The 25,356-nt window shown below is 39.8% G+C and overlaps 1 protein-coding gene across 3 annotated transcripts in view; it reads left to right on the top strand.

Moving 5' to 3' along the window:
- The window catches only part of Alg14 (ALG14 UDP-N-acetylglucosaminyltransferase subunit), a 76,663-nt gene that overhangs the window by 24,234 nt on the left and 27,073 nt on the right, over positions 1-25,356 (top strand). For 2 of the 3 annotated variants that reach the window (XR_007211684.1, XM_048352007.1), the window contains exon 3: positions 7,492-7,623. Coding sequence is in view for 1 of the 3 variants with exons in the window: in XM_048352007.1 (XP_048207964.1) it covers positions 7,492-7,623 (132 nt within the window). In the remaining 2 variants the exon portion in view is untranslated. The remainder of the gene's footprint in view (positions 1-7,491; positions 7,624-25,356) is intronic. The other variant, XR_007211685.1, reaches the window with a different exon arrangement.

Here is a 25,356-nt window from a genome sequence, read left to right as displayed (position 1 = left end):
CATATTTGGATGAATGAAATCTTACCATTTTAGCTTTGTCTTATTTCCCAGATTCTGCAACAGTGTGACATTCACTTAATAATAAGTGTATTGTATGTTTCAGTATGTGGTAAGAGAAAAAAATGACTCCACAGACCACTCCATCTGCTCTGTTGTGGCTTATGATGCCATCTGGATTCTTTGGTGGAATTATTTCCATCTAAATCACTATAAACTTCTGTTTAGTTTTCACCAGTCTGAAGCTAGATATGTTTGTGGTTTTTAGCAGTGATGTAATTCTGGAACTTACTTTGAAAGTTCTAAGTTGTCATATTCTATCAGTATTTAACTCAGTGCTTCATGTAATTTAAAACAAACTAGAAGCTTGGAAAAAACAGTTCTCCACTTTATTTATTTATATTTTTACTCTTGGGCACTCTACTTTTCTTGCCACTAAATATTTGGTTTTACATGAGTCAAATATGTATTAGAGCCATTGGGAGGCCCTAACCAGCAGACTGAAACATGAGCACTGCCTCTCCTTAATTATAAAGCTCAAGTAGATAGGTAGACAGTTTTACTAGGTTGTTTTTCTATGTGATGGAGAGAGAGAGGAGTCTTACTTCTTTGGCTAATTGTGTAAAAGAGGGTCATGTTGCAAAATATATACTTATTCAGTATAAACACATTGAAGTTCACAGAAAGAGAGGCCTCAACTAAATGTATCCTTTCTAGGAACATGCAACCCAAGCAAGAGCAAAATCAAAATAGCAGAACTAAGGTTCAACAGAAAAGTCCGAAGATTTTTAAGGTTCTGTATTCTGTTGTGGTTTTTTTTGTTTTGTTTTGTTTTGGCCTGGGTGCTGTCTCTGAGCTTCTTTTGTTTAGTGCTAGTGCTCTACCACTTTGAGCCACAGCGCCACTTCTGGTTTTCTGTTAGTTAATTGGAGATAAGAGTCTCACGGACTTTCCTGCCCAGGCTGGCTTTGAATCCTGATCTTCAGATCTCAGCCTTCTGAGTAGCTAGGAGTATAGGTGTGAGCCACTGGTGCCAGGCTTCATGGTATCAGCAATGGATGGTAAACCAGAACTACAGTGTAGGATGGAGAGACAGGAGGAAGGAGGGGCACAGTTCCTTGACATAGAGCCAAGGAAACTCACAGCAGGCTTTGTGTGTTTGAGGTTAGAAGTATATAAAGTAGATGAGTTGAAAACAAAATGAGAAAAGGAAATGTGTCAGGATTGGTGATTGGCTGTATATTGGAAAAAATAAGAGGCAAGAGTAGGTGCCATAGAAGCTGGTAGAGCTCTGTGGGTATTAGAGAAGATGCACGTCTCAGCAGTGAGGCACAGAGATCCCAAAAGGGTGAGTGAATATATTTTAGGACATGTAGGAGACCTAGCCCAGGTCCTGGAACTGTCTGTCACCTGACAAAGCGCACATTGCTTATGTGTGAAACAAGGAGATTGAGTGAGTTAGTTGGTCTCATAAAACCCCATGATATCATGAGGACATTTTTCAGAACCAGCCTTGTAATGTAATGATAATTATAATGATAATTGTGCTAAATACTCATGATGTTGGAAAAGCCATCACCACTAATGTTCTTTAGCAGTAAGCAAAACAAAATCTTCTCTCATGAAGCTGCATTTTAGGGAAAGAGGCAGAAAATCAAATATGCACATAAATGAACAAGTTAGTTTGAGGTGCCGATAATTGCTGTTAAGACAATTAAGTGGGGAGCTGGTGGCTCACACCTGTAATCTTGGCTACTCCAGAGACTGAGATCTGAGGATCACAGTGTGAAGCCAGGGCAGAGAAAGTGGGGCTTGAACTCTGGGCCTGGGTGCTGTCCCTGAGCTTGTCAGCTTAAAGCTAGCACTCTAGCACTCTTACCACTTTGATCCACAGCACCACTTCCGGTTTTCTGGTGGTTCATTGGAGATAAGTTTCATGGATTTTCCTTCTGGGGCTGGCTTTAAACCTCAATCAGTTCTCAGCCTCCTAACTAGCAGGGATTACAGGTGTGAACCACTGGCTCCCAGCTCCCCATGGGATTCTTTTCTCTTAATAACCACTCAAAAACTAGTAGTGGAGCTGTGGCTTAAAGTGGTAGAGCACTAGTCTTGAACAAAAGCTCAAGGACAGCACCTAGGCTTTGAGTTCAAGCCCCGTGATCCACAAAAAAAAAAAAAAAAAAAAAAAAGAATGAATTGTGAAGAGTGCTCATGTATTGGGTGAAAAACCATCTTCTCTGAGAAAGTAGTATTCAAGTGAGGCTGATTTTAGGAAGAAAAAAAGCTGTGAGACTGAGACTAGTTAGGATGAACAGAAAAGACCTCCAGAACAAATGAGTTTGACACATTTAAAGACCAGAAGTCCAGTGTGGCTATAGCAATTGAGCAAGGAGAACTTAGAGAATTACACCAGCATCAAATCAAATGAGAATTTGGGTGCAATTGTAAGAAATTTAGACCTTATCCCAGTCGTAAAGTTTAAAGCAAGAAAATGAAGACATCTACTTTAATTTAGGAAAAGATGGTTTTAGCAATTCCATACAGAATAAATGATAACAGAAGCCAGAGTAAAGCTGCCTCTGCTCCAGTCCTAGTAACGAGCATGGCCATTTTTTTCCTTGGAGCTAAGATGCCAGTAAGAGAGCCAGAGTTGAACTTACTCTCCCTTCATTCTCTTGGGGTCCTGTTCATACTTAATCCAGAAATACTGTTTGCTACTTTTTTACATTTACATGCTCACAGCTTAAAAAAAATTAAAGCAACATTATAGCTATCTATGCTTTTTTTTTTTTTTTAAGAAAATGTTTCAGACACTGAGGTCAGGCCACAATTTTTAGTGGCCACAAAGAAACACGTCTGGGTTTGTTGTTTGTTTTGCCAGCCCTGGGGCTTGAACTCTGGGCCTGTGTGCTGTCTCTGAGCTTCTTTTTTTTTTTTAAGTTTTTATTATAAAACTGATGTACATAGAGGTTACAGTTTCATACGTTAGGCATTGGATACATTTCTTGTACTGTTTGTTACCTTGTCCCTCATACCCCCCTCCCTCCCCCCCCTTTCCCTTCTCCCCCCCCAGGTGTTCAGTTCACTTACACCAAACAGTTTTGCAAGTATTGCTTTTGTAGTTGTTTCTCTTTTTTTACCCTGTGTCTCTCAAATTTGGTATTCCCTTTGAATTTCCTACTTCCAATACCCATAAACACTGTTTCCAATATACTCAGATAAGATTACAGCGATAGTGTAGGTACAACCACAGGAAGGTGATACAAGAACATCATCAATAATAGAAGCTACAGATACACATGGGATGTTGAAAGTAGTTACAACTGTGATATAACAATTGTCTCCATAACATGGAGTTCATTTCATTAGCATCATCTTAGGTGTTCATAAGGGTATAGCTATTGGGCCTTGTGATGCTCTGTTATGAATTGCCTAAACCTGTACTAATTATTCCCAGTAAGGGAGACCATAGAGTCCATGTTTCTTTGGGGCTGGCTCATTTCACTTAGTATAATTTTTTCCAAGGTCTCTGAGCTTCTTGTTTTGTGTTTTTTTTTTTTTTTTTTTTTTTTTTTTTTTTTTTTTTTTTTGCCAGTCCTGGAGCTTGAACTCAGGGCCTGAACACTGTCCCTGACTTCTTTTTGCTCAAGGCTAGTACTCTACCACTTGAGCCACAGCGCCACTTCCAGCCTTTTCTACATATGTGGTGCTGAGGAATCGAAACCAGTGCTTCATGGCACTTTACCACTAGGCCATATTCCCAGCCCCAGTCTCTGAGCAGCTTTGCTCAAGACTAGCTCTCTACCATGAGCCAAGTACCTCTTCTGACTTTTTTTGAGTAGGTTATTGCAGATAAGAGTCTCACAAACTTTCCTACCTGGGCTGGCTTTGAACCATGATTCTTAGATCCTGAGTAGCTAGGATTATATGTGTGAGCCACTGGTGCCTGGCTCCTACTGAGTATTTTTAAAAATCATTATAACACAGTGACATGATCAGTTATTAGATTTAAATCTTTTGTAATATGAATCCATAGTACCTTATTTGAAATTCTAAAAACTCAAAACTAGAGGGAACCCATACTTCAAGGTTTTCATAAACTTACATAATAGCCAAATCTGCCTTGAACGTGTTTGATGCTTATAGCCTTTTTTATCTCAATTTCTATAAATATTCATATTTCACTGCAGAAGTATTCACATATTTGATGACTTCCCCAAACTCCAGAGGAGGATACCATATAATCTATGACATATATGCTCCACACACTTCTGACCCCGAAACATGTCAGAGTAGCAATGTGCAGTTCTGTATGCTATTTGGCATGGTACTTGGTTTTCAGTTAGTAACCTCCACAAATAGGCAGGCACACAAGTTTACCTCTGATTGTTTACTTCTCCATGTATGAGCTATCATTTGAAAACTAGTATCAGTTAACATTTAATACCTCAAGCCTTTGGAAGGAAAAATACTTTTACTTCATAGGTGACTAACAAAAATGAGAAACACACTGAGCCCAGAACTCGCATTCTCCACCAGTGTGGAGTGTCATCCACTGGGGAGACCCTGGTTGTGAGCAGTCCCTTTTCCTTCAGTACTAACTGTCCAGTGTTAAGAGATGCCTCCAAACACCTTGTTCTAAATACAAAAAATAAAATTTATGTTGTGTTATTTATTTTTCTTTTCTTTCTTTCTTTTTTTTTTTTTTTTTTTTTTGGCCAGTCCTGGGCCTTGGACTCAGGGCCTGAGTACTGTCCCTGGCTTCTTCCCGCTCAAGGCTAGCACTCTGCCACCTGAGCCACAGCGCCCCTTCTGGCCATTTTCCATATATGTGGTGCTGGGGAATCGAACCCAGAGTTTCATGTGTTGGAGGCAGGCACTCTTGCCACTAGGCCATATTCCCAGCCCGTGTTATTTATTTTTCATGGATGAGAAAAGGGATGTGGTAGCCAGGCTCTAAGAAAACCCTCAATGATTCTTACATCCTGCTATCCATGCTTCTGTGTGCTCCCTTCCATTTAGAATAAGGTTAACCTGTGTGTGCAATAGGATTTTTCTGAAGTGGCAAAGTGTAACTTCTGAGGTATGGACATAAAAGACACTGTGGTTCCTGCATTGCCCTCCCTTAGAACAAACACATTTTGGAAGTAAAGTGTGGTGTCATGCGAACATTCAAATAGTCCTGTGGAAAATTTCATGTGGCCAGGAGTTAACAACCAGTGTGAAATCGACAGACATTTTAAGTCACTTTGGAAGTATATTCTCCTCATTGATGAAACCCTCAGTTGCTTGCAGCTCCACCCAACAACTTGGTCTTGAGTTCATGAGATACTCGAAGACAAAGTAACCCAGTTGAGCTACTCCTGGATTCCTGGAATTGGATGAGAAAAAAATAAAATAAAATATTGTTTTAAGTTGCTCAGCTGGGGGGTAATTTGTTACACAGCAGTATATAACCTGTATATTTGGAGCTTTGATGCAAGGAAAATGTGTTGGTTTCTCTGATTATAAAAATAAGACATTTTGGGCTGGGAATGTGGCCTAGTGGTAAAGTGCTCACCTCGTATACATGAAGCCCTGGGTTCGATTTCTCAGCACCACATATATAGAAAAAAGCCGGAAGTGGCGCTGTGGCTCAAGAGGTAAAGTGCTATGCTAGCCTTGAGCTAAAAGAAGCCAGGGACAGTGCTCAGGTCCTGAGTCCACGCCCCAGGACTGGCAACAAAACAAAACAAAAATAAGACATTTTTTTTTAAATTTCAGACATACACAGGGTAAAAAAAGACAAACAACTACAAAAGCAATACTTGCAAAACTGTTTGGTGTAAGGGAACTGAACACCTCAGGGGGGGAAAGGGTAAGGGGGAGGGGGGAGGGGGGTATGAGGGACAAGGTAACAAACAGTATAAGAAATGTATCCAATGCCTAACATATGAAACTGTAACCTCTTTGTACATCAGTTTGATAATAAAAATTGGAAAAAAAATAAAATAAATAAAAATTTCAGATAGGTATATATAACCTGGAAATGGAAATTTCCTATAATTTAATCTTGATAATGTATAGAATATATTTTCTCCATGTAAAATACGAATGCATGTATGTGTATACAAATAAGTATGTAAGTTGTATGAATGCTTTGTTAAAACACACAAGCTCAGGGCTGGGAATATGGCCTAGTGGCAAGAGCGCTTGCCTCATATACATGAAGCCCTGGGTTCGATTCCCCAGCACCACATATATAGAAAATGGCCAGAAGTGGCGCTGTGGCTCAAGTGGCAGAGTGCTAGCCTTGAGCAAAAGGAAGCCAGGGACAGTGCTCAGGCCCTGAGTCCAAGGCCCAGGACTGGCCACAAAAAAAAAAAAAAAAAACACACACAAGCTCATATTAAATATACTGACAACTTGTAGGATTCCGTCAATGTGCTATATTCTATAGAAGTTCATATCTGTATTGATTCATCAACATTTTCACATATTATATGAGCAGGTCCATTTCCTACTAGAGAAGATTGCTTCAGTTTCTACATATATAAACAGTGACATAGTGAATGAGCATGTGGGAAAACAAACCTGCAGGGTATATTTTCAGAAAGAGAAATACTGGATCAAAGGTACATTTAACATTCTCCTAGGTAGGCTGAGGGCATTGCACCAGGGATCAGAGCCCGCCACCAGAAAATAAAAGAAAAAGCAAAACAGATTCTAACAAGTACTTCTAAATTGCCCTCAGCAAAATGTGTACCAATGCATTTGTTCAGCTAATATAAAAATCTATGATCTATATGTTGCCTCTTCAGTAGCACTGGGTATCCACTGTCATTGTCAGTCAAGTAGGTACAATTGTTTTCTTTAGTGCTTCATCATTAGCCATCATTTCATAAGTTTGCAGGTCATTTGTGACTTGTATGGTTAAAATTGCCTTTTGTCTTTTCCCATCTTCACACCAGGTTGTCTTATATATTAGGTTGTAAGGCGTGTGTGCGCGCGTGTGTGTGTGTGTGTGTATGTGTACCAGTCCTGGGGCTTGAACTGTTCCTGAGCATCTTTTTACTCAAGGCTAGTACTCTACCACTTGAGCCACAGCGCCACTCTGGCTTTAGACTTTCTAGCCCGGAATTGCTTCAAACTGTGATCCTCAGATCTCACCTTCCTGAGTAGCTAGGATTATAGGCGTGAGCCACCGGTGTCCAGGAAGACCTCTTTTTATATCATTATGTTCAGTTCTTTGCCTATAACAGATTGGGTAGACAACTTCTTAAGGTCAAACCTAATGCTTTTTAACAATTGCATTTAACAACTTTTCTGTCATGATGTCATCGCCCAATGATAATGCATGAAATTAGCTTTACAACTCTGTTAAGTGATTAGCAGGAATTTTTTTTTTTTAAAGAAAAGGAACGCATTTCCTACAAATGTCATTTCTATAAATGGCAGCCATGTGTGACTTTGGTACTGATGATGCAGTTGATTGGGATTTCTCTTGTCTCCTAGTACACCAAATACTACATCCACCGAATTCCGAGAAGCCGTGAGGTCCAGCAGGCCTGGCTGTCCACAGTGCTCACCACCATACAGGCCTTGTGGCTCTCCTTTCCTCTGGTTGTCCGGATAAAGCCAGATTTGGTATGTAACACCATCTCGGAGGAAAGGGTGGTTACTTCTCCTTTGTGCCTTTCAGTAGTGATAAGATTTATTATTTTATTAAGAAGTTATCACAGTGTACCAGGTAGTGTACTAAACTTTTTACTAAGGTTTGTTAAAATTTATAATTTTAAGAGCATATTGCTAAAAGAGCTGGGAAATTTGTCTTCTAGCTGTTAACTTGAACTCGAAATGTCCCCCTTTCTCTTCTTTGTTCCATAGTGATAAACCAACTGATTCCTAGCCAGTATCCTATGGTGATCACACAGAGAATCATCATTCCTTGACTCTTTTCCAGTAGGCGTTTGGAATTTTATCAAGATGTTTTCGGGGATACAGGCAATACTAGGGCTTGAACTCAGACATCGTGCTTGCTAAACAGGCCCTCTACCACCTCAGCCACACCTCCAGTCTTAGACCCTTGCCAAGTATGGTATATGGCAGACAGAATGTCATAGGCATTTAGCACTTGCTCAGCTTTTTTGCTCATGGCTGATGCTTTACCACTTGAGCTACTCCTCTTTTTGCTGTTTAATTGTAGAAAAGAATCTTGTGGGTTTGTCTGCCCTGACAGACTTTGAACTCAGTCCTTAGTTCTTTGCTTCCTGAATAGCTAGGATTACACAGGTGCTTGTCTTAAGTAGAAGTGTTTAAATTAGCTGGATAGTCTCATTCTCTTGGAAATCCTTGAGGAGAAATTGGTTTCTTTTAGGGACAAAATCAGAAAGTTTAATTTGCCAGGTTAAGAGGATTGCTTGTATTGGAGAAGTAGGGAGATCTATGAACTTCTTGAGGGTAAAGTCCAAGTATTTTGGGGTTTCCCATGGTCCTTTCCTAGAAAAGTATTTTCACGTATTTGTGGGATGACTTAAAAAGAAATGAATGAATGCTGGATGATGTGAGTCATGGCACAAACAATAATACCCGCTTCTTGAGCTTTTCTTAAGACTCTTAAAAACCCAAGACTTATTTCCAAAATCTTTAATACGAGCTTTATCACTGGCTTCATTCCAACTTGGCTCTAGTTAAATGAAACATTCAAAGAAAAAGTCCTGAATTGAACAGAAAAAGGAAAGAAAAGACACCTAGTTTAGTTTCTAATTGAGTAAAAAAAAATAAAAATTTTAGCTATCCAGTATGTAACAAATTGGGAAGAAATAGATCTTTCGAAGCTAATTGTTTGCCTCTTTGCCTGAGGCTGATTTGGTTCACCATGGCAAATTTAGATGTACTTCTAAGATCTCCACTCATACTTCCTATGAAAGAAGGCCCTTGTTTTACTTGTACATTTTCCCCCTGTTCCATACCCACCCAGCTTGAGCAAAGAAATGTCTTAAATTCACAGAAGTAAGCAAGTTGACAACATTAGAAAGCAGGTTATTGTTCTAAATAGGACACTGTAACTTTTCCTAATTGAATCTTTTCTGTGGTGAGCCACAAACTAGATAGCACCAAGATTATCCCTGTTTGAATAGCATATAAAATTTTGATTGACTTACTAATTAACATGTGTTTGAAACATTACAAAGTGTTGATTAGCTTTTTGTCCATGTGCCAGAACACTTAAGAGAAACTTTGTTTTTTTCCCCTTGTTGATTTGATTCTATTTGTATCAAAACCTTCATCTGTTGTTATATTTGGGGGTGATCAAAAAACCTTTATGTTATAGTTCAAAGGAAATTTAGCTAGACAAAGAAATGATCTGCTATCTTAAGATGCCTATCTAGAAATGAAGTTAAGTGAGAATAAGAGTTTTCAAGCCAAGTCCAGTGAGAAACAATTAGGCCACATGGTGTGTAACTGCTGTGTGCTTTCCAAGAGGAATGAAGTCATATTTGGGAGACACAGCTCCTGTGTTGCTCAGTCCACTGTGAGGCATTAAGGTAACACACATTTCTCTTTCCCAGCTCGCTTCTAACTTCACCTTTGCTTTATAAGATAAGCAACTGCCGTGCAGAAACAGAAGAACCAACTCCAACCCTGCATGCTCTTAGCCAGCCTACTGACAGTCAGAGTGAGAAGTGATTTGATGTGAGAAGCCTGTCACTGTCAGGTTTCTTGTGACTGACATACTGCTTTTCCCAGCTGCGTGGCGAAACTGCCAGCTGTGTCACTGCTCTGCTGGCTGGGTGATAACCTGTTGCTACTTGCACCCACAAATGAGGTATTTAATTTAAATGTTATAGTTGCTATTTCTCATTGAGAGAGAAAGCTCTGAACAAAATCAGTGCCAGAATCACGTGTTGTATTATCAGAAATTGCCTTGAACTGGTTTTATCATCATCTCTGTTAAGGGGCTTTCAGAAGCCTGAAAAATGATGTTTTTTTCTTCCCTGTCTAAGTTGATTCCTTTTTCCACTTGGCAAACATTACATTTTTTTCCTCCCTGTAGAAGCCAACATGGCTTTGCCTACCACTTTTGCTCTCTTGTTGGGCTTTATTTGTGTCACTGGCTCAGCTGTTCCTGTTTCAGACCACCAGGCACATATTAGGTGTGGTCTGGTGCGGCCTTTTCTTCCAAGGTGCAAGTGGGCTTGTGTTCTTAGGGACAGCAGTTTAGCTGCAGCAGAAAAACAGAAATGAAAGTGGAAAGAAAAGGAGTGAAGTCAGGAGGACATCAGGGAAAGGGTGGCATGGAGGAAGCAGCGCTGCTTGCGGAGGAGACTGGTGTGCAGCTGGTGGATGAGGTGTCCAGAGGTGCTGGGCTTCCTGGAAACACAGGGTGGAATAAAGAGGAAGGAAATCTTTGCAGTGACCTTGAAAGCATAAGTAGTTCCTAGAGCCACTCCAGCTTTGTATACTTTCATTGCTTATTAAAGCAAAAGTTAAAATTAATTTTAATTAAAATTCTTAATTTTAATTAAAAATGAAAACAAAAGCTTTGGTGGTGCTAGAATTGAACTTAGGGCCTTGAGTTTACTAGACATTCACTTTATCATTTGAATCATGCTTCCTTGACCCCCCCCCCCCAGTAGCTCTTTGTATAGCAGCTGAAAATCAAGGAATGGATGGTTTTGCTTGATATTTTACAAGTCCTCTTTTAATCTGACAAAAGCAAAGACACAGGGGATGAGAATGTGACTTAGTGGTAGGGTGCTTGCCTAGCACCACATAAACAGAAAAAGCCAGAAGTGGCACTGTGGATCAAGGGGTACAGTGCTAGCCTTGATCAGAAAGAAGCTCAGGGGCAGTGCCCAGGCCCTGAGTTCAAGCTCCAGGACTGGCAAAAAGAAAAAAGGAAGGAAGGAAGGAAGGAAGGAAGGAAGGAAGGAAGGAAGGAAGGAAGGAAGGAAGGAAGGAAGGAAAAGACAAGACACAAAAAGTGGAAATAATTGCCTGTGGAACTAGAAGAGCTTAGGGGCTACAGCCCAGGTGAAGTAGTACTGTTACAGATCTGAAGACTTTGTGAGTAGAATTGTTTGGAAATGTTGTAATTTTGAATATAGGGAGTGAACACCTTAAGGAAAGGTTGTACCTGTGCAAGCAAGTCAGAGAGGGGAACAGGAAGGGAGAAGTTAGCAGGGCCTTCAGAGTTTTTGATGCTTGGTTACAGCCTATTTTCAAGGCTCAAGTGGGGTAGAAGAAATCGAAATTGCATAACTGCTCTTGATTGACTTTTGCTTCCTCTGAATTTATCCCTGAGATTCAACTAAAGATTTTTGTTGATAACACATTTGGGACATGTTAAGTATTCTCTTTGTCTGAACAATCAAAAGGAAATAGGAAATAGAACAAAATCAGCAGGGTACAGGCACCAAAACAGACACTTAGACTAAGGGAATAAAATAAAGGACCCAGAAATAAACTCATATAGCTATACTGTCTGATTCTCCATGAAGATGCTAAAACATTCATTGCAGAAAAGATAGCTTCTTCATACAATGCTAGGAAAACTGAATATCCACACATAGAAGACTGAAAAAAAAGATCCTGATCTTTTACCTTGTTAAAAAAAAATCAATTACAATAGACCAAAGACCTGAATGTAAGACCTGAAACTTATTTTGTGTGGGTATACATTTCTAGCGTTTGACTCAGGGTCTAAGTTCTCTTTTGGGTTTTTTTCTGCTCATTGATGGTGCTCTACAACTCCTCCAGTCTGATTTTTGCTGGTCAATTGAAGATAGAGTCAGACTTTCCTGCCCTAGCTGATTGCTGTCCTCCAGATCTCAGTCCCTTGAGGAGCTTGAATTACAGGCATGAGCACCCAGTGCCTAGTTTTCTTTGTAATTCCTTGTTTTCCTGCCATGTTTACCCCAAGTCATTTCTATCATTTCTTTTCTAAGGTTAGCATTTACTCTAAAGCATTTATTCCTATCAGTAAACATGTGTGAAGTTAAATCAGCTCTAGAAAGCAGATTGCTCTACCAGTTAGAATGTCATTAGACATTCCATTTACACTAGGACGGCTTTTTTTTTTTTTTCCAGTCCTGGTGCTTGGGACTCAGGACCTGAGCACTGTCCCTGGCTTCTTTATTGCTCAAGGCTAGAATTCTACCTCTTGAGCCATAGCGCCACTTCCAGTTTTTTCTATATATGTGGTGCTAAGGAATGAAACCCAGGGCTTCATGCATGCAAGGCAAGCACTCTACCGCTAAGCCACAGTCCCAGCACCAGCATTTTTTTTTTTTTGAAGCAAGAGGGTTTTTTGTTTTGTTTTTACTTTTTGTGTTTTTTTTCTTTTTCCCCTTTTGTTGCTGTTTTTTATTTCTTTTTTTACTTAAAAAACACATTTTTGTTGAGCTTAAGTTACATATATTTCACAATATACATTTTAACCTTCACGATGATGAAAATTATCATTCTACTCTACATAGCTTACAAAGTCTGTGAACTTTAAAATCATTTCTTCCATTTCAGGCGATATGTACATTACTTTCCTTTTATTTAGTAACATCTGTTCCCTCTTTTCCTCTTATTCCCTTCTTCCCATCTTCACTCATGAGTTGCTTAGTTCACTTTCATCAATGTCTAATGTAGCTGATGGTTCCCTCTGCTATGTTGTTGTTATTATTTTTTCATACGTTTTCTACTCATTCTGTGTAGAACAGCATTTTGTAGCATATGTATACCATGCTGTTTCTCACTTTTCATGGTGCCTTTTCCACGCAGTCAAAAGTATAGACTGAGGCTGCAGGTGCAGCTCAAATGGTAGAGCACCTGTCTAGGGAGAGCACAGTCCTGAGTTCAAAGAGAAAAGAGAAACTAATTTTCTCTAAGATTCATGGGCAAATGATTACAGAAATTGTCTTTAAATAGATGGTACACTCAAGGATAAGGAAGCTGTTACAGATTCACTGAAAGTAATACATAAACACTGCACACATTTCAAACGTTGTTGTGGTTTACAGAAAATTGTATGTTCACATTATTATTCAGAAGGCTATAAAAAGTCCAATTAGAAACCGTCTAGGAAGCTTGAACTGATATTACCCACTCTTAAAAATAGCAACAAGTTCCCCAGTGATAAGATGTTTGAATTACAGAAAAAACGGGTTGTGACTGGTCATTCCTTTCAGTACTGTAAATAGGAGATTTATAAGTTTCATGTGTATGATGTCAAAATTTCAGTATTCTGCCCTGAAGAATGAAATCCTGCAGTGGAATCAGCTGTGGAATTGCAAAGGGCAGCAAATTCCACTTATCAAAATGCTGCTTTGCATTCTTGATCTTCCTGAATTCACAGTTAAGCCCTTTACACAAATCTTTGACCCAAGCAATTTTTAAAACGTTTACAGATGACAGTTTGTGCAAACAGCGTTCAGTTTGCTTTAGTTGGCCAAATAATCACTTTTCTCTAAAGACAGGTGCTTCTTACTCAAATCAGTTGTGTCCACATCTTTAAAGCTCCACATGCTATTTTCACAAGATTTGCTTACACAATGCAGCATTGTATAGAAAGTCTTGCTGATGGAGGCTGTGCCTGGTCTGTTGCTGATTTATTATTCTCAAGCCGGCTTTCAGTTTCCCAAGGAGCCATCTTCTTCTCTAGGGAGCAAGAAGTTCTTTGTGGATCATCCAATAGGAGAATAGAGTTGGGATGGGGAAGAGCTGGGGGCAATTTAGGACTGGGAACTGGTAAGGGTAAGTTTTCCTCCTTTTTGAGAGTCATGTGAGGCTTTTGTAAGGCCAAGTTCCAGTCTTCAGGTCCTAGAAGAATATTCCTTATATAGGTTAAATCAAGAATACCTTAAATCCTTCTTATCTTTTTCTTACATTTCTCAGTCTATGTCTTTCCTTGGTTTACATCCATTATACTTGAGTTGTGGTATAGGAATAAAATGCACCATCTTGAGAATCAAGAGAATCGGCTCAGAATTCATGGCTCCTTCAATAATTAGGGCTGGTGGCTTGAAACTAGTCTGTTACCCTTTCTGAACATGGTGTCTCCTCCTTATCAAATGGGTATAAGAAGCTACAGAAGGAGCACCTCCTTTTCTGGGAAGGTCATCCCTGCAAGCCATTCTGAACCAGTAACTGCCATTCGTTTCCTGCTATAATGACAAGCTCCTTATTCGTCATCATATCTTCAATACTATACATTTTTTTAAATATATGTAATTTGTATTGTACTTTATTACCTTTAGAATATGATATTAGCAGATGAAATCTCAGTTCATATTTTAAAAGCATGTGAGTTACAATATTCATGTTGTAATGATGGCAGAGCCGTCATTTCATTTCTACCTCTTCATATAGGAATATTTACTGGTAATGACTAGCTTTAAAGGAAGATATTAATTTAGAAAACAAGTTTGGGAGCATATTACTGTGATAGTGTTAGGTGATTCTCTTTTCTTTAATTTTTTGTATCCCATTTCATGAGACTCCCAGCACTCTTTATAAGAATCATGGAGAATAATGACACTGATCATCACATGCAAATGGACTAAGGTTTCAATAGCAATTGAAACCAGGCAGTGAGTTCAAGATGGTGAGCTATCACCTGGATCAAATCAAGGCACAATGGAACCCCCCCCCCCAATAACCCTGAATCATTTCTGACTAAAAGAAGCATTGAAATTATGAAGGATAATAAAAAGATTCCAACAAATCCTAAAAGTTAAAATTCCCACCACTGAGAATGATAGATACTATACATTTTTTTAAATGTTTGCTTGGTTGCTGAGGGTAACCTAGTTCTTCCCGTCATTCTGGGTTTCCTCCTGGTGTACCTAAGGAGCACTTCTCCCACACTACTCCTCAGGACCTTCACTTGTCCTCCTGTCCTGCCCCATGCTCACTGGTCCCCTCTCTTCCTGTTGGCACAGCACTTTGTCTTACTTCCTCTCATCACTTGCACCTCTGTCCTCCCACTGAAACAGTGGCTTTCCTTCTCACATTTGCTTTCTTTCTTCCCAGAAGTCATAGGACTTAGCTTGCACCAAGACCCCTTTCTAGCTGCCTCTGATGTAAGAGGTCTTTGTGCCTTAGGAGTCTGGAACATAAGCCTAATTTTAATTCTCCCCAGTTCTCCTGCTTTTGTTCTTCCTATCACACTGACTGTTTCTGTTCAAGATTTGTTGTTGCTGCTATTGTCTTTTCTGTTTTATTTTGCTTAATTGCTGTTGTTTTTCTTCTTATTCGATTCTCCACTCACCAGGTGGCATAACTGTATTTTAAGGGCTTTCTTGCTGTTTGACTATAAGCAGGATGTAAAATATTGAAAAAAACCATAAGCACTTTAGGAGTTAGGTATATAAGAGCTTTTGGAATGTGGGTGAACTTTGTTAAATGGAAAATGGACAAAGCTTCCTCCGGCCTTTCCTTGTTTCCTTGAGTGAGCTTTTTGTTTTATTTATTTATTTTTTATTTCTAAGACCAGCACTTAACCAGCCTCTGTCCATCTCTTTTTAATTAGCCATCTGTGAAACAACTGATGATCCATGGGCCATTAGTGGACAAGTGCGTTTTATCTGATTGATAAGTTATTTTACACTAAACAATAACCTATATCCCTGGCTCCTTTTGCAAAATTAGAAGGGCTAGTTGTTAGGAAAATGGAGGAGAAAGAAAGAATAGTCCCAGAGGGGTGTGGCAAGTCCTTCACTGAGATAGGATAGTCTGTAGGATAGATTTCAGTGAAAGCTGAAAAGTAACTGCTCTGCCTGAGGTTCTGACTCTGACACTCTTTTTCTCTCTCTCTCTCTTCGTCTCTCTGTCTTTGTCTCTCTCTGTCTCTGTCTGTCTGTCTCTCTCTCTGTCTTTCTCTCTTCTTTATCTGCTTATTTCATTCCCTTATTGAGCCAAGGTTTGGTCTAGCCTCAGTCCTTTCTCTGAGGCCTCACATATTATGGGAAGCCAAACACATGCCATATAAATGAAGGCAGTAGGTTTATTGTACAGTTGAAACACAGACCTGCTGTCACAGAGTCCCTCTTCCTTAAAGTCCTAGAGCTGCTACTGTAGCTGTGGCATAATAGTTCATGTTTATTCGATTATTTGTATCTTGGTGGATTTCTACACATAAAAATAAGTAGGTAGTAGCTTCATATTAGCCTTCTGTTTTACTAGAGTAGTTATAATAAGCCATTTTCTGACAGGGAATTCATTTGTATCCTTTGAATCCCAAATTCAAATGATACCTTAGCAATAATTTAATCCTCTATCCTCTTTTTAAGGTTTAAATAATAGAACCAAGAGAAGAGCTTGTTCAGAGACCTGGATCAAAATGCAGGGACAAAAGCCTAATTGTCTTCACACACAGCTCCAGGCTCAGATCTAGACCACACTACAAATAAGTTACTGCATGGTTCGAAATCTCTGTAGGTCTACCATATGGACATTTAGACAAACTCGGGTGAACTATTTCCTCTCCACAAACTTCCTTTCCTCATCTACAGAACAAGAATCATAATAGTATTGTGTGAGTAAGAGTATATGTTGATAAGGAGCTGTCTTGGTGGGTTCCTGGGTCTCCTCCCCGCCCCACTAAATCATTGTCATGAAGTTGAAAAAGAAGAGTCTATCAAGGAGTTAGTAAATATTTTTACTTAGACCAAGAAATGTTTATACAGTGCTTAGCTCAAATAATGTGGTTGTGTCTGGCTGTTTTCATGCTGATTTTCATGCCACAGTGAGCTGCTTTGGGCATGAAAACAACCAAGGATTATTTGCTTCTCTGTTCTTTCTTTTTGGGTCCTCTTATGTTTTCTAGACTCTGGCCCATCCAAAAGCAGTATGTGAGAATGAACCAGGAATCCCAGCTCTCTCCCACTGGACCATGGGTCAAGGGCCACTTCTGAACTTCCTCCTCTTGAGGGGCTTGTCAGCTTGGGCTTGATTCACAATGCTCGTTCCTCAGTTGAGTTTCTTGATTTCTTGAGGTGTCTTCTGACACATTACCCCATCCCATCCTTTCTGTTCTATGAACTCTCTTTGAACTTACAGTTTCACAGTTAATTGTTCTCTGATCACTTAACTTGTTCATTTTTTTCCTCTGAAGAGTATTACAGTTAATTAATTTACAATTAAAAATTTAAATTAAAAATTTTAATTAATATTTTAAATTTTAAAGTAGAATTTTAATTTTTTTCTCTCCTCAGGGTAAAGGCCTCCTAACCAAGTCTTCTGGGTTTACTTTCACTCCCTTAGGAGCTTAGCAAAGTGTTGAGTATCTGGAAAGGCCTTTGATTAGTCATGGAATCATACCGAACTAGAACACAAGGCAGAGATGGGCAGTGCCTGGTCCCAGCCGCCCTTTGATGCCACAGCCAGTGCTGTCTTTGAATTAAATGTCCCTTGACTCTCAATTAAATGTCTCCTCCTTAGGTAACATCTTCAGATCCTTCCTGGAGCCCACTGAGAGGTGAATAGAGTTTGAGAGACCCTTAGACTGCCTGGTGGATCACCTTAGTTCCCCCCTTCTCACTGTCTCCCCTCTTCTGAATGCCATGCAAGATTAAAACTTTGTGAAGCTGTCTTCAGATTGAAAAGAGAGAGAATCCATAACTAAGCCTTAGGAACTCAGATCTCCTTCTGCCACCACTGACTAATTTTGGCTTAAAAGCTCCTTTGTCTGTTATGAGAATAGATATTCTTGCTTGCTCTCAGATTCTCTTTCCTAGATTATCATAGCCCATACTTTTACTATCAGTCTATATTTGCACCATTGCCAGTCAGATGAGTTCCTTATGGACAGCAAACAGTTGAATCTTGTTTTTAAATTCCTTCACTGTTGGCTGGGAATATGGCCTAGTGGCAAGAGTGCTTGCCTCGTATACATGAAGCCCTGGGTTCGGTTCCCCAGCACCACATATATAGAAAATGGCCAGAAGTGGCACTGTAGCTCAAGTGGCAGAGTGCTAGCCTTGAGGGGAAAAAAGAAGAAGAAGAAGAAGAAGCCAGGGACAGTGCTCAGGCCCTGAGTCCAAGGCCCAGGACTGGCAAATAAAAAATAAAAATTCCTTCACCGTTGAGAATATTCATTGGAGAATTAAGACCATTTATTTACGTTAATTTTATTGGGGGGGGGTGGAATATGTGTGCTAACTTCTCCTTTCTTCATCTTAGGGGGCTGATGGTTTGTTGAGCTAATAGTGGTTGTTCCCTATTTTATTTTATTCTCCTAATGAGATTCTTTTTCTTTCCGAAGCTCTTATGCTTGTCTACTTATGTCTTCTTTTTTCTATATGCGGTATTCCTTTAAGCATCTTGTACACGGCTGGCTTAGTGCTAATGAGGTACTTCAGTGTTGGCTTTCTCATGGAAGGTCTTAGATATGAGGGCAAGTGGCTCTGATAACTGTCATGCTCATAATCACCAGGGCTGATTCAGCTGATCTTGCTGGGTTAGGCATGGGTCCTCTTCCTTTCTCACCATTCCATTTGCTTCCTTCCTGAAGCTGCATGCTCACTCAAAGAGGACAAGCATCTGATAGGAGGACCATTCTTTGGTCAAGGGTATACAAATATCTGCACTCCCCTGCTAGAACCTCCAAACTAGCTCTCAAGTTGCCTTCAAGAATAACTTTGCTGGGCTGGGGATATGGCCTAGTGGCAAGAGTGCTTGCCTCGTATACATGAGGCCCTGGGTTCAATTCCCCAGCACCACATATACAGAAAATGGCCAGAAGTGGCACTGTGGCTCAAGTGGCAGAGTGCTAGCCTTGAGCAAAAAGAAGCCAGGGACAGTGCTCAGGCCCTGAGTCCAAGTCCCAGGACTGGCCAAAAATAATAATAATAATAATAATAATAATAATAATAATAATAATAACTTTGCTGGCTGTAGTACCCTCTGTTGGCTTTTATTTTGTTTCAAGACCTGAAATACATCAGTTCTTGTGCTCCTGGCCTTTAGACTTTTTCCTGAGAACTCTGCTATTACTCTGATATATGTGCCTTGGTGACTATCTTAGCAATCCTTCCTTCCTTCCTTCCTTCCTTCCTTCCTTCCTTCCTTCCTTCCTTCCTTCCTTCCTTCCTTCCTTCCTTCCTTCCTTCCTTCTTCCTTGTTGTTTAAATCATACTGCATTTCACCTGCAGTAAGACATGGAGAGGTTCTTTTCTGATCATGTCTATTTGTGGTACTAAAGGACTCATGCACTTGTATGTCCATTCCTTTGCATGCCTTTTGTCTGTGTCTTGGTTCCCTTTTCTTTTCTTTTTTTTTTTTTTGCCAGTCCTGGGGCTTGGACTCAAGGCCTGAGCACTGTCCCTGGCTTCTTTTTACTCAAGGCTAGCACTCTGCCACTTGAGTCACAGCGCCACTTCTGGCCATTTTCTGTATATGTGGTGCTGGGGAATCGAACCCAGGGCCTCATGTATATGAAGCAGGCACTCTTGCCACTAGGCCATATCCCCAGCCCCTTGGTTCCCTTTTCTACACGATAGATTTGTAGGTTTGAGATTTGGTCTCTTAAATCTGTCTCAGAGTGCTTGAGTGTTATAGTCACATTTTTACTTCCATTACTACTTGCATGTACTAATTTCTCAACCTCGTCCTTATCTCTAATACCTTTTCTTCTCCCCCTCCAATAAGGTTTTTGTTTTTGCTTTTTAATTTCCAAAATTTCAATTTGGATTTTGGTGTGTTGATTTATTTTCCAGAATCTCTGCCATTCACTTTACTGAATTCTCATTGAAGTTATTCACTTGGTCATCATGCTCTTAAATTGACTTTTAGTGGGGGTGGGGGTGACTTCTTATTTCATTGATCTCTTTATTTGAGATCATTTATTTAAAAAAAATTAGACTGTCAAATTCTTTGTTTGATATGCCAACCATTTCAGTATCTTTGGATTCAGCTACTGTTGGGTTGTGAACTTTTGGAGGACTCATGTTGTCTTGCTTTTTTATATTGCTCTGTTTCTAAGGTTTATTCCCTTAAAGTGTTATTCATGGATCTTCTTTCTGAGCAGCTTTCTCTTGAGAGTCTAATCTCCAGTGTGGAAAACAGATGACCATAATGGCAACAATACTGAGCCAACCAAATATATAAAAACAATTAAAATCAATAAAAAGCCAACCATTAAAAAAACAACTACCTTGGGGGGGGGGGGGGGAACTGTAGAAAGCCCGTCACAGGTGGCTTACACCTGTAATCCCAACTATGCCGGAGATTGAGATCTGAAGGATAGCAATTCAAAGACAGCTGAGGTGAAGAAGTTTGCTAGACTTCATCTCCAAAGTAACCAGCAAAAAAGCCTAGCTAGAGGCATGGCTCTGGTGGTACAGGGCCAGCCTGGCAAGCACAAAGCCCTGAATTCAAACCTGTCCAGAAAGAAAAAGAGAGGTGGGGGGGGGGGGAATAAGCTAATTAATTAAAGATAAGTAAAGATAAAGTAATAACACTGAAATAAAAGAGGAAGCAGGAGAATGGAGAAAGAGCAAGTTAAATTTTAAAGAAGGAGAAGAATGTGAAGGAGAAGCAAAGAAAGAGAAAAAATCTGATTGCAAAATAAAATACATAAATAAAATTAAATAAAGAAAAGAAATAAAAATGACTTAGAAACTGGGAGCTGGTGCCTCACACCTGTAATCCTAGTTACTCAGGAAGCTGAGATCAGAGGATCTTGCCAGCCCCAACAGGAAGCTAGTGAGGCTCTTATTTCCAATTAATCACAGAAAAAGATGGAAGTGGTGCTGTGGCTCAAGTAGTAGTGTGCTAGCCTTGAACAAAAGAAGCTCAGGGGAAGTGCCCAGGCCAAGAGTTCAGCCCCAGTTCTGGATTAAAAAAAGACATTAGAAATTAAATAAAATAGACAATATTAAAATATAGTTTAGGAAGTGCAATAAAGTTAAAATTGAAAATGACAAAGAATTGAGAAGGTTTCTCTCTGGGTCTGTAATACTTTAATCTGCTGTAGAGAGAGAGCACTGTCCCCACTGGCACTGTTTGCAAGCTGTAAGCTGGGCAGGTATATTGGCAGTGTGGAGGGTGCCCTCACTTTAGAAGTTTCCCTTCTTTGCATATTTGCAGTGCTGGCTTAGTGGTCATGCTTCAGTTTAGGCGCATCATGGGAGGCCTTTATTTTGAATGTTCTAACTCACTCAAGAGGCCTGCAGTTTGTTGCACCCAGGGGTGGTAAACCTCCAACCCTTGGGGTGTCCCCTGAGTGCATCAGTGAGTGGGGAAAGCAAACAGCACTGAGATCTGCACTGCAGGGGAGGGCCAAGGGAACCTAGCACTCTGCCTACTGATCTCATCACCTTCAGGCCCTGCCCAACAGTAAACTGCCCCGTAGGAGAGAGGAAGCTGCACACCTGGCATCGAGACTTTTGGTCTTGGCCCACAGCAAACCACCATGGCAGAGAGGCAACTCTGTGTCTTCTGGCCCCAGGCTCAGAATTCTGCGCCTCCATATTAATCCTCAGTAATAGGGCTTTGTCCTTGCCACTAAAGGCAGGCCACTGAACACCACAACTATTCAGACTGCAGCAGGAAGTCATCATAATCTTCAGATTTCTTTCCGGGTGTTGATGTGGATCTCTAAGCCTTGTGTAACTGGATCAGCACACAGTATTCTAAATATAGGGTCAAAACAATCCCTCTGACTTATAGCAAAATCTTTGTTTACATAAGGAAGAACTCTGCTTGTTTTTGCTTCTTGCTAGGCTTTGTTAGAATTGGAATTTTATCTTGTAGAACTTTTTACTAAATATGGGATGATATTCTGATATATTTCCCCCTTTCAGTGTAGAAGAACTTTCTTTTCTTCATAGAATTCAAGCATGGAAAAAGAACAAACTCATCTTTGTGGTGTTTTCTTTTTTTTTTTTTTTTTTCTTTTTGCCAGTCCTGGGCCTTGGACTCAGGGCCTGAGCATTGTCCCTGGCTTCTTTTTGCTCAAGCCTAGCACTCTGCCACTTGAACCACAGCGCCACTTCTGGCTATTTTCTATATATGTGGTGCTGGGGAATCGAACCCAGGGCTTCATGTATACGAGGCAAGCACTCTTGCCACTAGGCCATATTCCCAGCCTCTATTTGTGGTGTTTTCTAAATCCACAATACACAAATGAGTGGTCACATAGCTAACAGAAATATCAGTATATAACAGATTCTTTCTCTTTTATGTTTTATTTTATTTTTTTGCCAATTCTGGGGCTTGAACTCAGGGCCTGAGCACTGTCTCTCAGCTTCTTTTTGCTCAAGGCTAGCACTCTAACACTTAAGCCAAAGTGCCACTTCTGGCTTTTTTTATATATGTGGTGCTGAGGAATTGAACCCAGGGCTTCATGTATATGAGGCGAGTACTTTACCACTAGGCCATATTCCTAGCTCTGATTCTTTCTCTTTTAAGTCAAAAAAAGTCACAACCTTTTTGTAACTTTTTAGGTCAAAAGGAGATCTGTATCTTTTTTTTTTTTTTTTTTTTTTGCCAGTCCTGGGCCTTGGACTCAGGGCCTGAGCACTGTCCCTGGCTTCTTTTTGCTCAAGGCTAGCACTCTGACACTTGAGCCACAGCACCACTTCTGGCCATTTTCTGTATATGTGGTGCTGGGGAATTGAACCCAGGGCTTCATGTATACGAGACAAGCACTTTTGCCACTAGGCCATATCCCCAGCCCAGGAGATTTTTATCTTAATCATTAAGAAATAGTATTTTTGTGAGTATCAATGATAAAGATAACTTAATTGCAACTTTATACCTAGTGCGTAGGTATGTTGCATTTAATACTTCAGTATAGACCAAGAAACCGCTTGGGAGCGGAGAGTAAAGATTGTTGAATTTAAGATGAAGTGAGCCTGTGTTTCTGACGTGGGCAGGTGAATCAGGGCTGATTTCAGAAGTAGGGACAGTAGCCACTGGATGTACTATCAGAACTCAGAGAGTAATCTGAACTAAAAACATTAATTTGGCAATATTTGAAGAGGACAGTTAGCCTTCCTATGTAAAGTTAGTTCTAGAAGAGAAGTTGAAAGCACCAAACATGTAGAGAGGAAAAATATACAGTCTGTATGACAATGGGAATGCCAGAGACAATTGGTTATCAGAAGTACTAGTAGCCAATTAGTTAGAAAAGAAAAGTTTTCTCATCTGTGTATATTAGAGGCTCATTCAAGACTCACTCTCGCAAATTTGTTAAATTTAATAAATTCAATAAATTTTAACAAATTTAATTCAAATGTATTTCTAATTATTTCTTTTTTGTTCTGTTTTTTGCCAGTCCTGGGGCTTGAACTCAGGGCCTGAGCACTGTCCCTGGCTTCTTTTTGCTCAAGGCGAGCACTCTACCACTTGAACCACTGTGCCATTTCTGGCTTTTTCTATATATGTGGTGCTGAGGAATGGAACCCAGGATTCATATATTTGAGGCGAGCACTTTACCACTAGGCCATATTCCCAGCCTGTCTAATTATTTGGATTAATAATTTCAGGTACTTATTAAAGCCTAGGCACTGTAATTCTTTCTCAACTTTTCATTTTGAAACCATTTTAAATTTACATAGAATTTGCAAATAGTAGAGAATTCCTGTATAACTTTCACCCAGCTTCCACTCTTGTTAACACCTTATATAATAATATTCTCGCTTTACCAAAGCTATCAATGCTGACACAATACTATTAACTAAATTATAGACTTTATTCAGGTTTTACCAGTTTAGTCACCATAGTCCTCTTTCTGTTTCAGATCCAACCCAGCATTCTCATCACATTTAACTATCGGGTCTCCTTAATCTCTTTAAATCTCTACAGTTCTGTCTTCTTTGTTTGTCCTTCATAACTTTTATACTTTTGAAGAGTATTAATCAATTATTTTACATACAGAGCTAGTAACTGTATGACCAAATAAAGAGATTTGTTAACTTTGGCTTCATTTCTACTGAAAGCAGACTTTACCTTTTAGTAGGATATAGTTATTGTATGTACTTTCTTGGGGATCTGTTTTCAGTCCAGATTTTCTCCCCCTGAACTGCAGAGATGTGAGGTGGAGCCTTCATGGAATTATTATGCCCTTTGGAGCCAAACCTGAGATTCACTAGACACACAGGAGCATAGGGGCTTTCCACACACATACCAAATCCCAGCTTAAGTGTGAGATACCAATTGTGTTTTGCAGACCAAGCCCCTGGAAAGGGCGGTGTCCCACTAACTTGGTTAGCTTGAGTTGGGAAATAGGCAGGACAGGAGTTTATGAAGAGAAAAATGTCTCAAACAGGAAATGGCTACAGGAGGCTGGCAGACAGATGCTATCAGCAAGTAAAAATAATTGTTAGTATTTGTTAGCCAGAGCCACATTTTTTTTTTCATTTAACTCACAACAAAAAGAAAGAAGGGGAAAAAAAATACTTGTTGAGATCAGTGGTCTCATTGCATTGAAAATTAAAATGGAAATTTTTTGGTACTAAGATACAGTGATTATTAAGATAGATTCTCACCTGGCACTTCCTCCATATTGCTCTAAGTGGAGGAATAATGTTTTTCCTTTTGGGGAATATTAGGAAGTACAGTTATATATTTATATATTTCTACTCTGGAAACCACATTTGGTTCTGGGCACCACACTTTTAAAGGCCAATGACAAATTGGAGCATGTTCAGAGGAAAATGACCCAGATGGCAAGGGAATATGAAACCATATTATATGAGAAACAATTGGAGGAAGTAGGGAGATTTAGCTGAGAGAGACAGAGAGAGAGAGAGAGAGAGAGAGAGAGAGAGAGAGAGAGAGAGAATATTACCCAGAAGGTATTTCAGAGCTACAGTGTTTAGAATCTAGAAGAGATTCCATAGCATTTAGAAACACATCATGCTCTTCCCAGGGGGACCTCCTAGAAGAAGGTCTTTGTGGGGAGATGCAAACAAGAGCATCTAGAACTTAGTATCTAGGCACCCTTGGAGACAGTATTAAGTTGTGTTTCTCGAAGCATCTAAGAAAGGTATCAGCCAGCCTGTGTTCACATTATACTACCTTTAGGGATCTTTCACAATTTCCCTTGGTCGGTGACCTTTCTTCCTTGTTAACCTTGTGAGGTTTAATAACTACCCTTTGTTCTTTTCAACCTTTCTAAAGTTCTTTGATTGGGTTGGTTTGTATTTCGTTCCTTTCACTTTTATGTCTATCTCTCAAACCCTTTGCAACCTAATATATCCTTTTTACAACACAATTTTCTATCCTGGAATGAAATTCATAGTTAATGTAGCCTGCCTCAATACATAAGGCAGGGAAATCATGAAAGATCCATAAAGGAAGTGTGATGTGAACACAGGCTGGCTGATACCTGTCTTAGATACTTCCAGAGATGCAACTTAATACTGTCTCCAAGGGTGC

The sequence above is a fragment of the Perognathus longimembris genome, chromosome 7 (assembly GCF_023159225.1).
Source record: "Perognathus longimembris pacificus isolate PPM17 chromosome 7, ASM2315922v1, whole genome shotgun sequence".
Classification (NCBI taxonomy): domain Eukaryota; kingdom Metazoa; phylum Chordata; class Mammalia; order Rodentia; family Heteromyidae; genus Perognathus; species Perognathus longimembris.
This window is presented reverse-complemented; position numbering and strand designations above follow the sequence as displayed.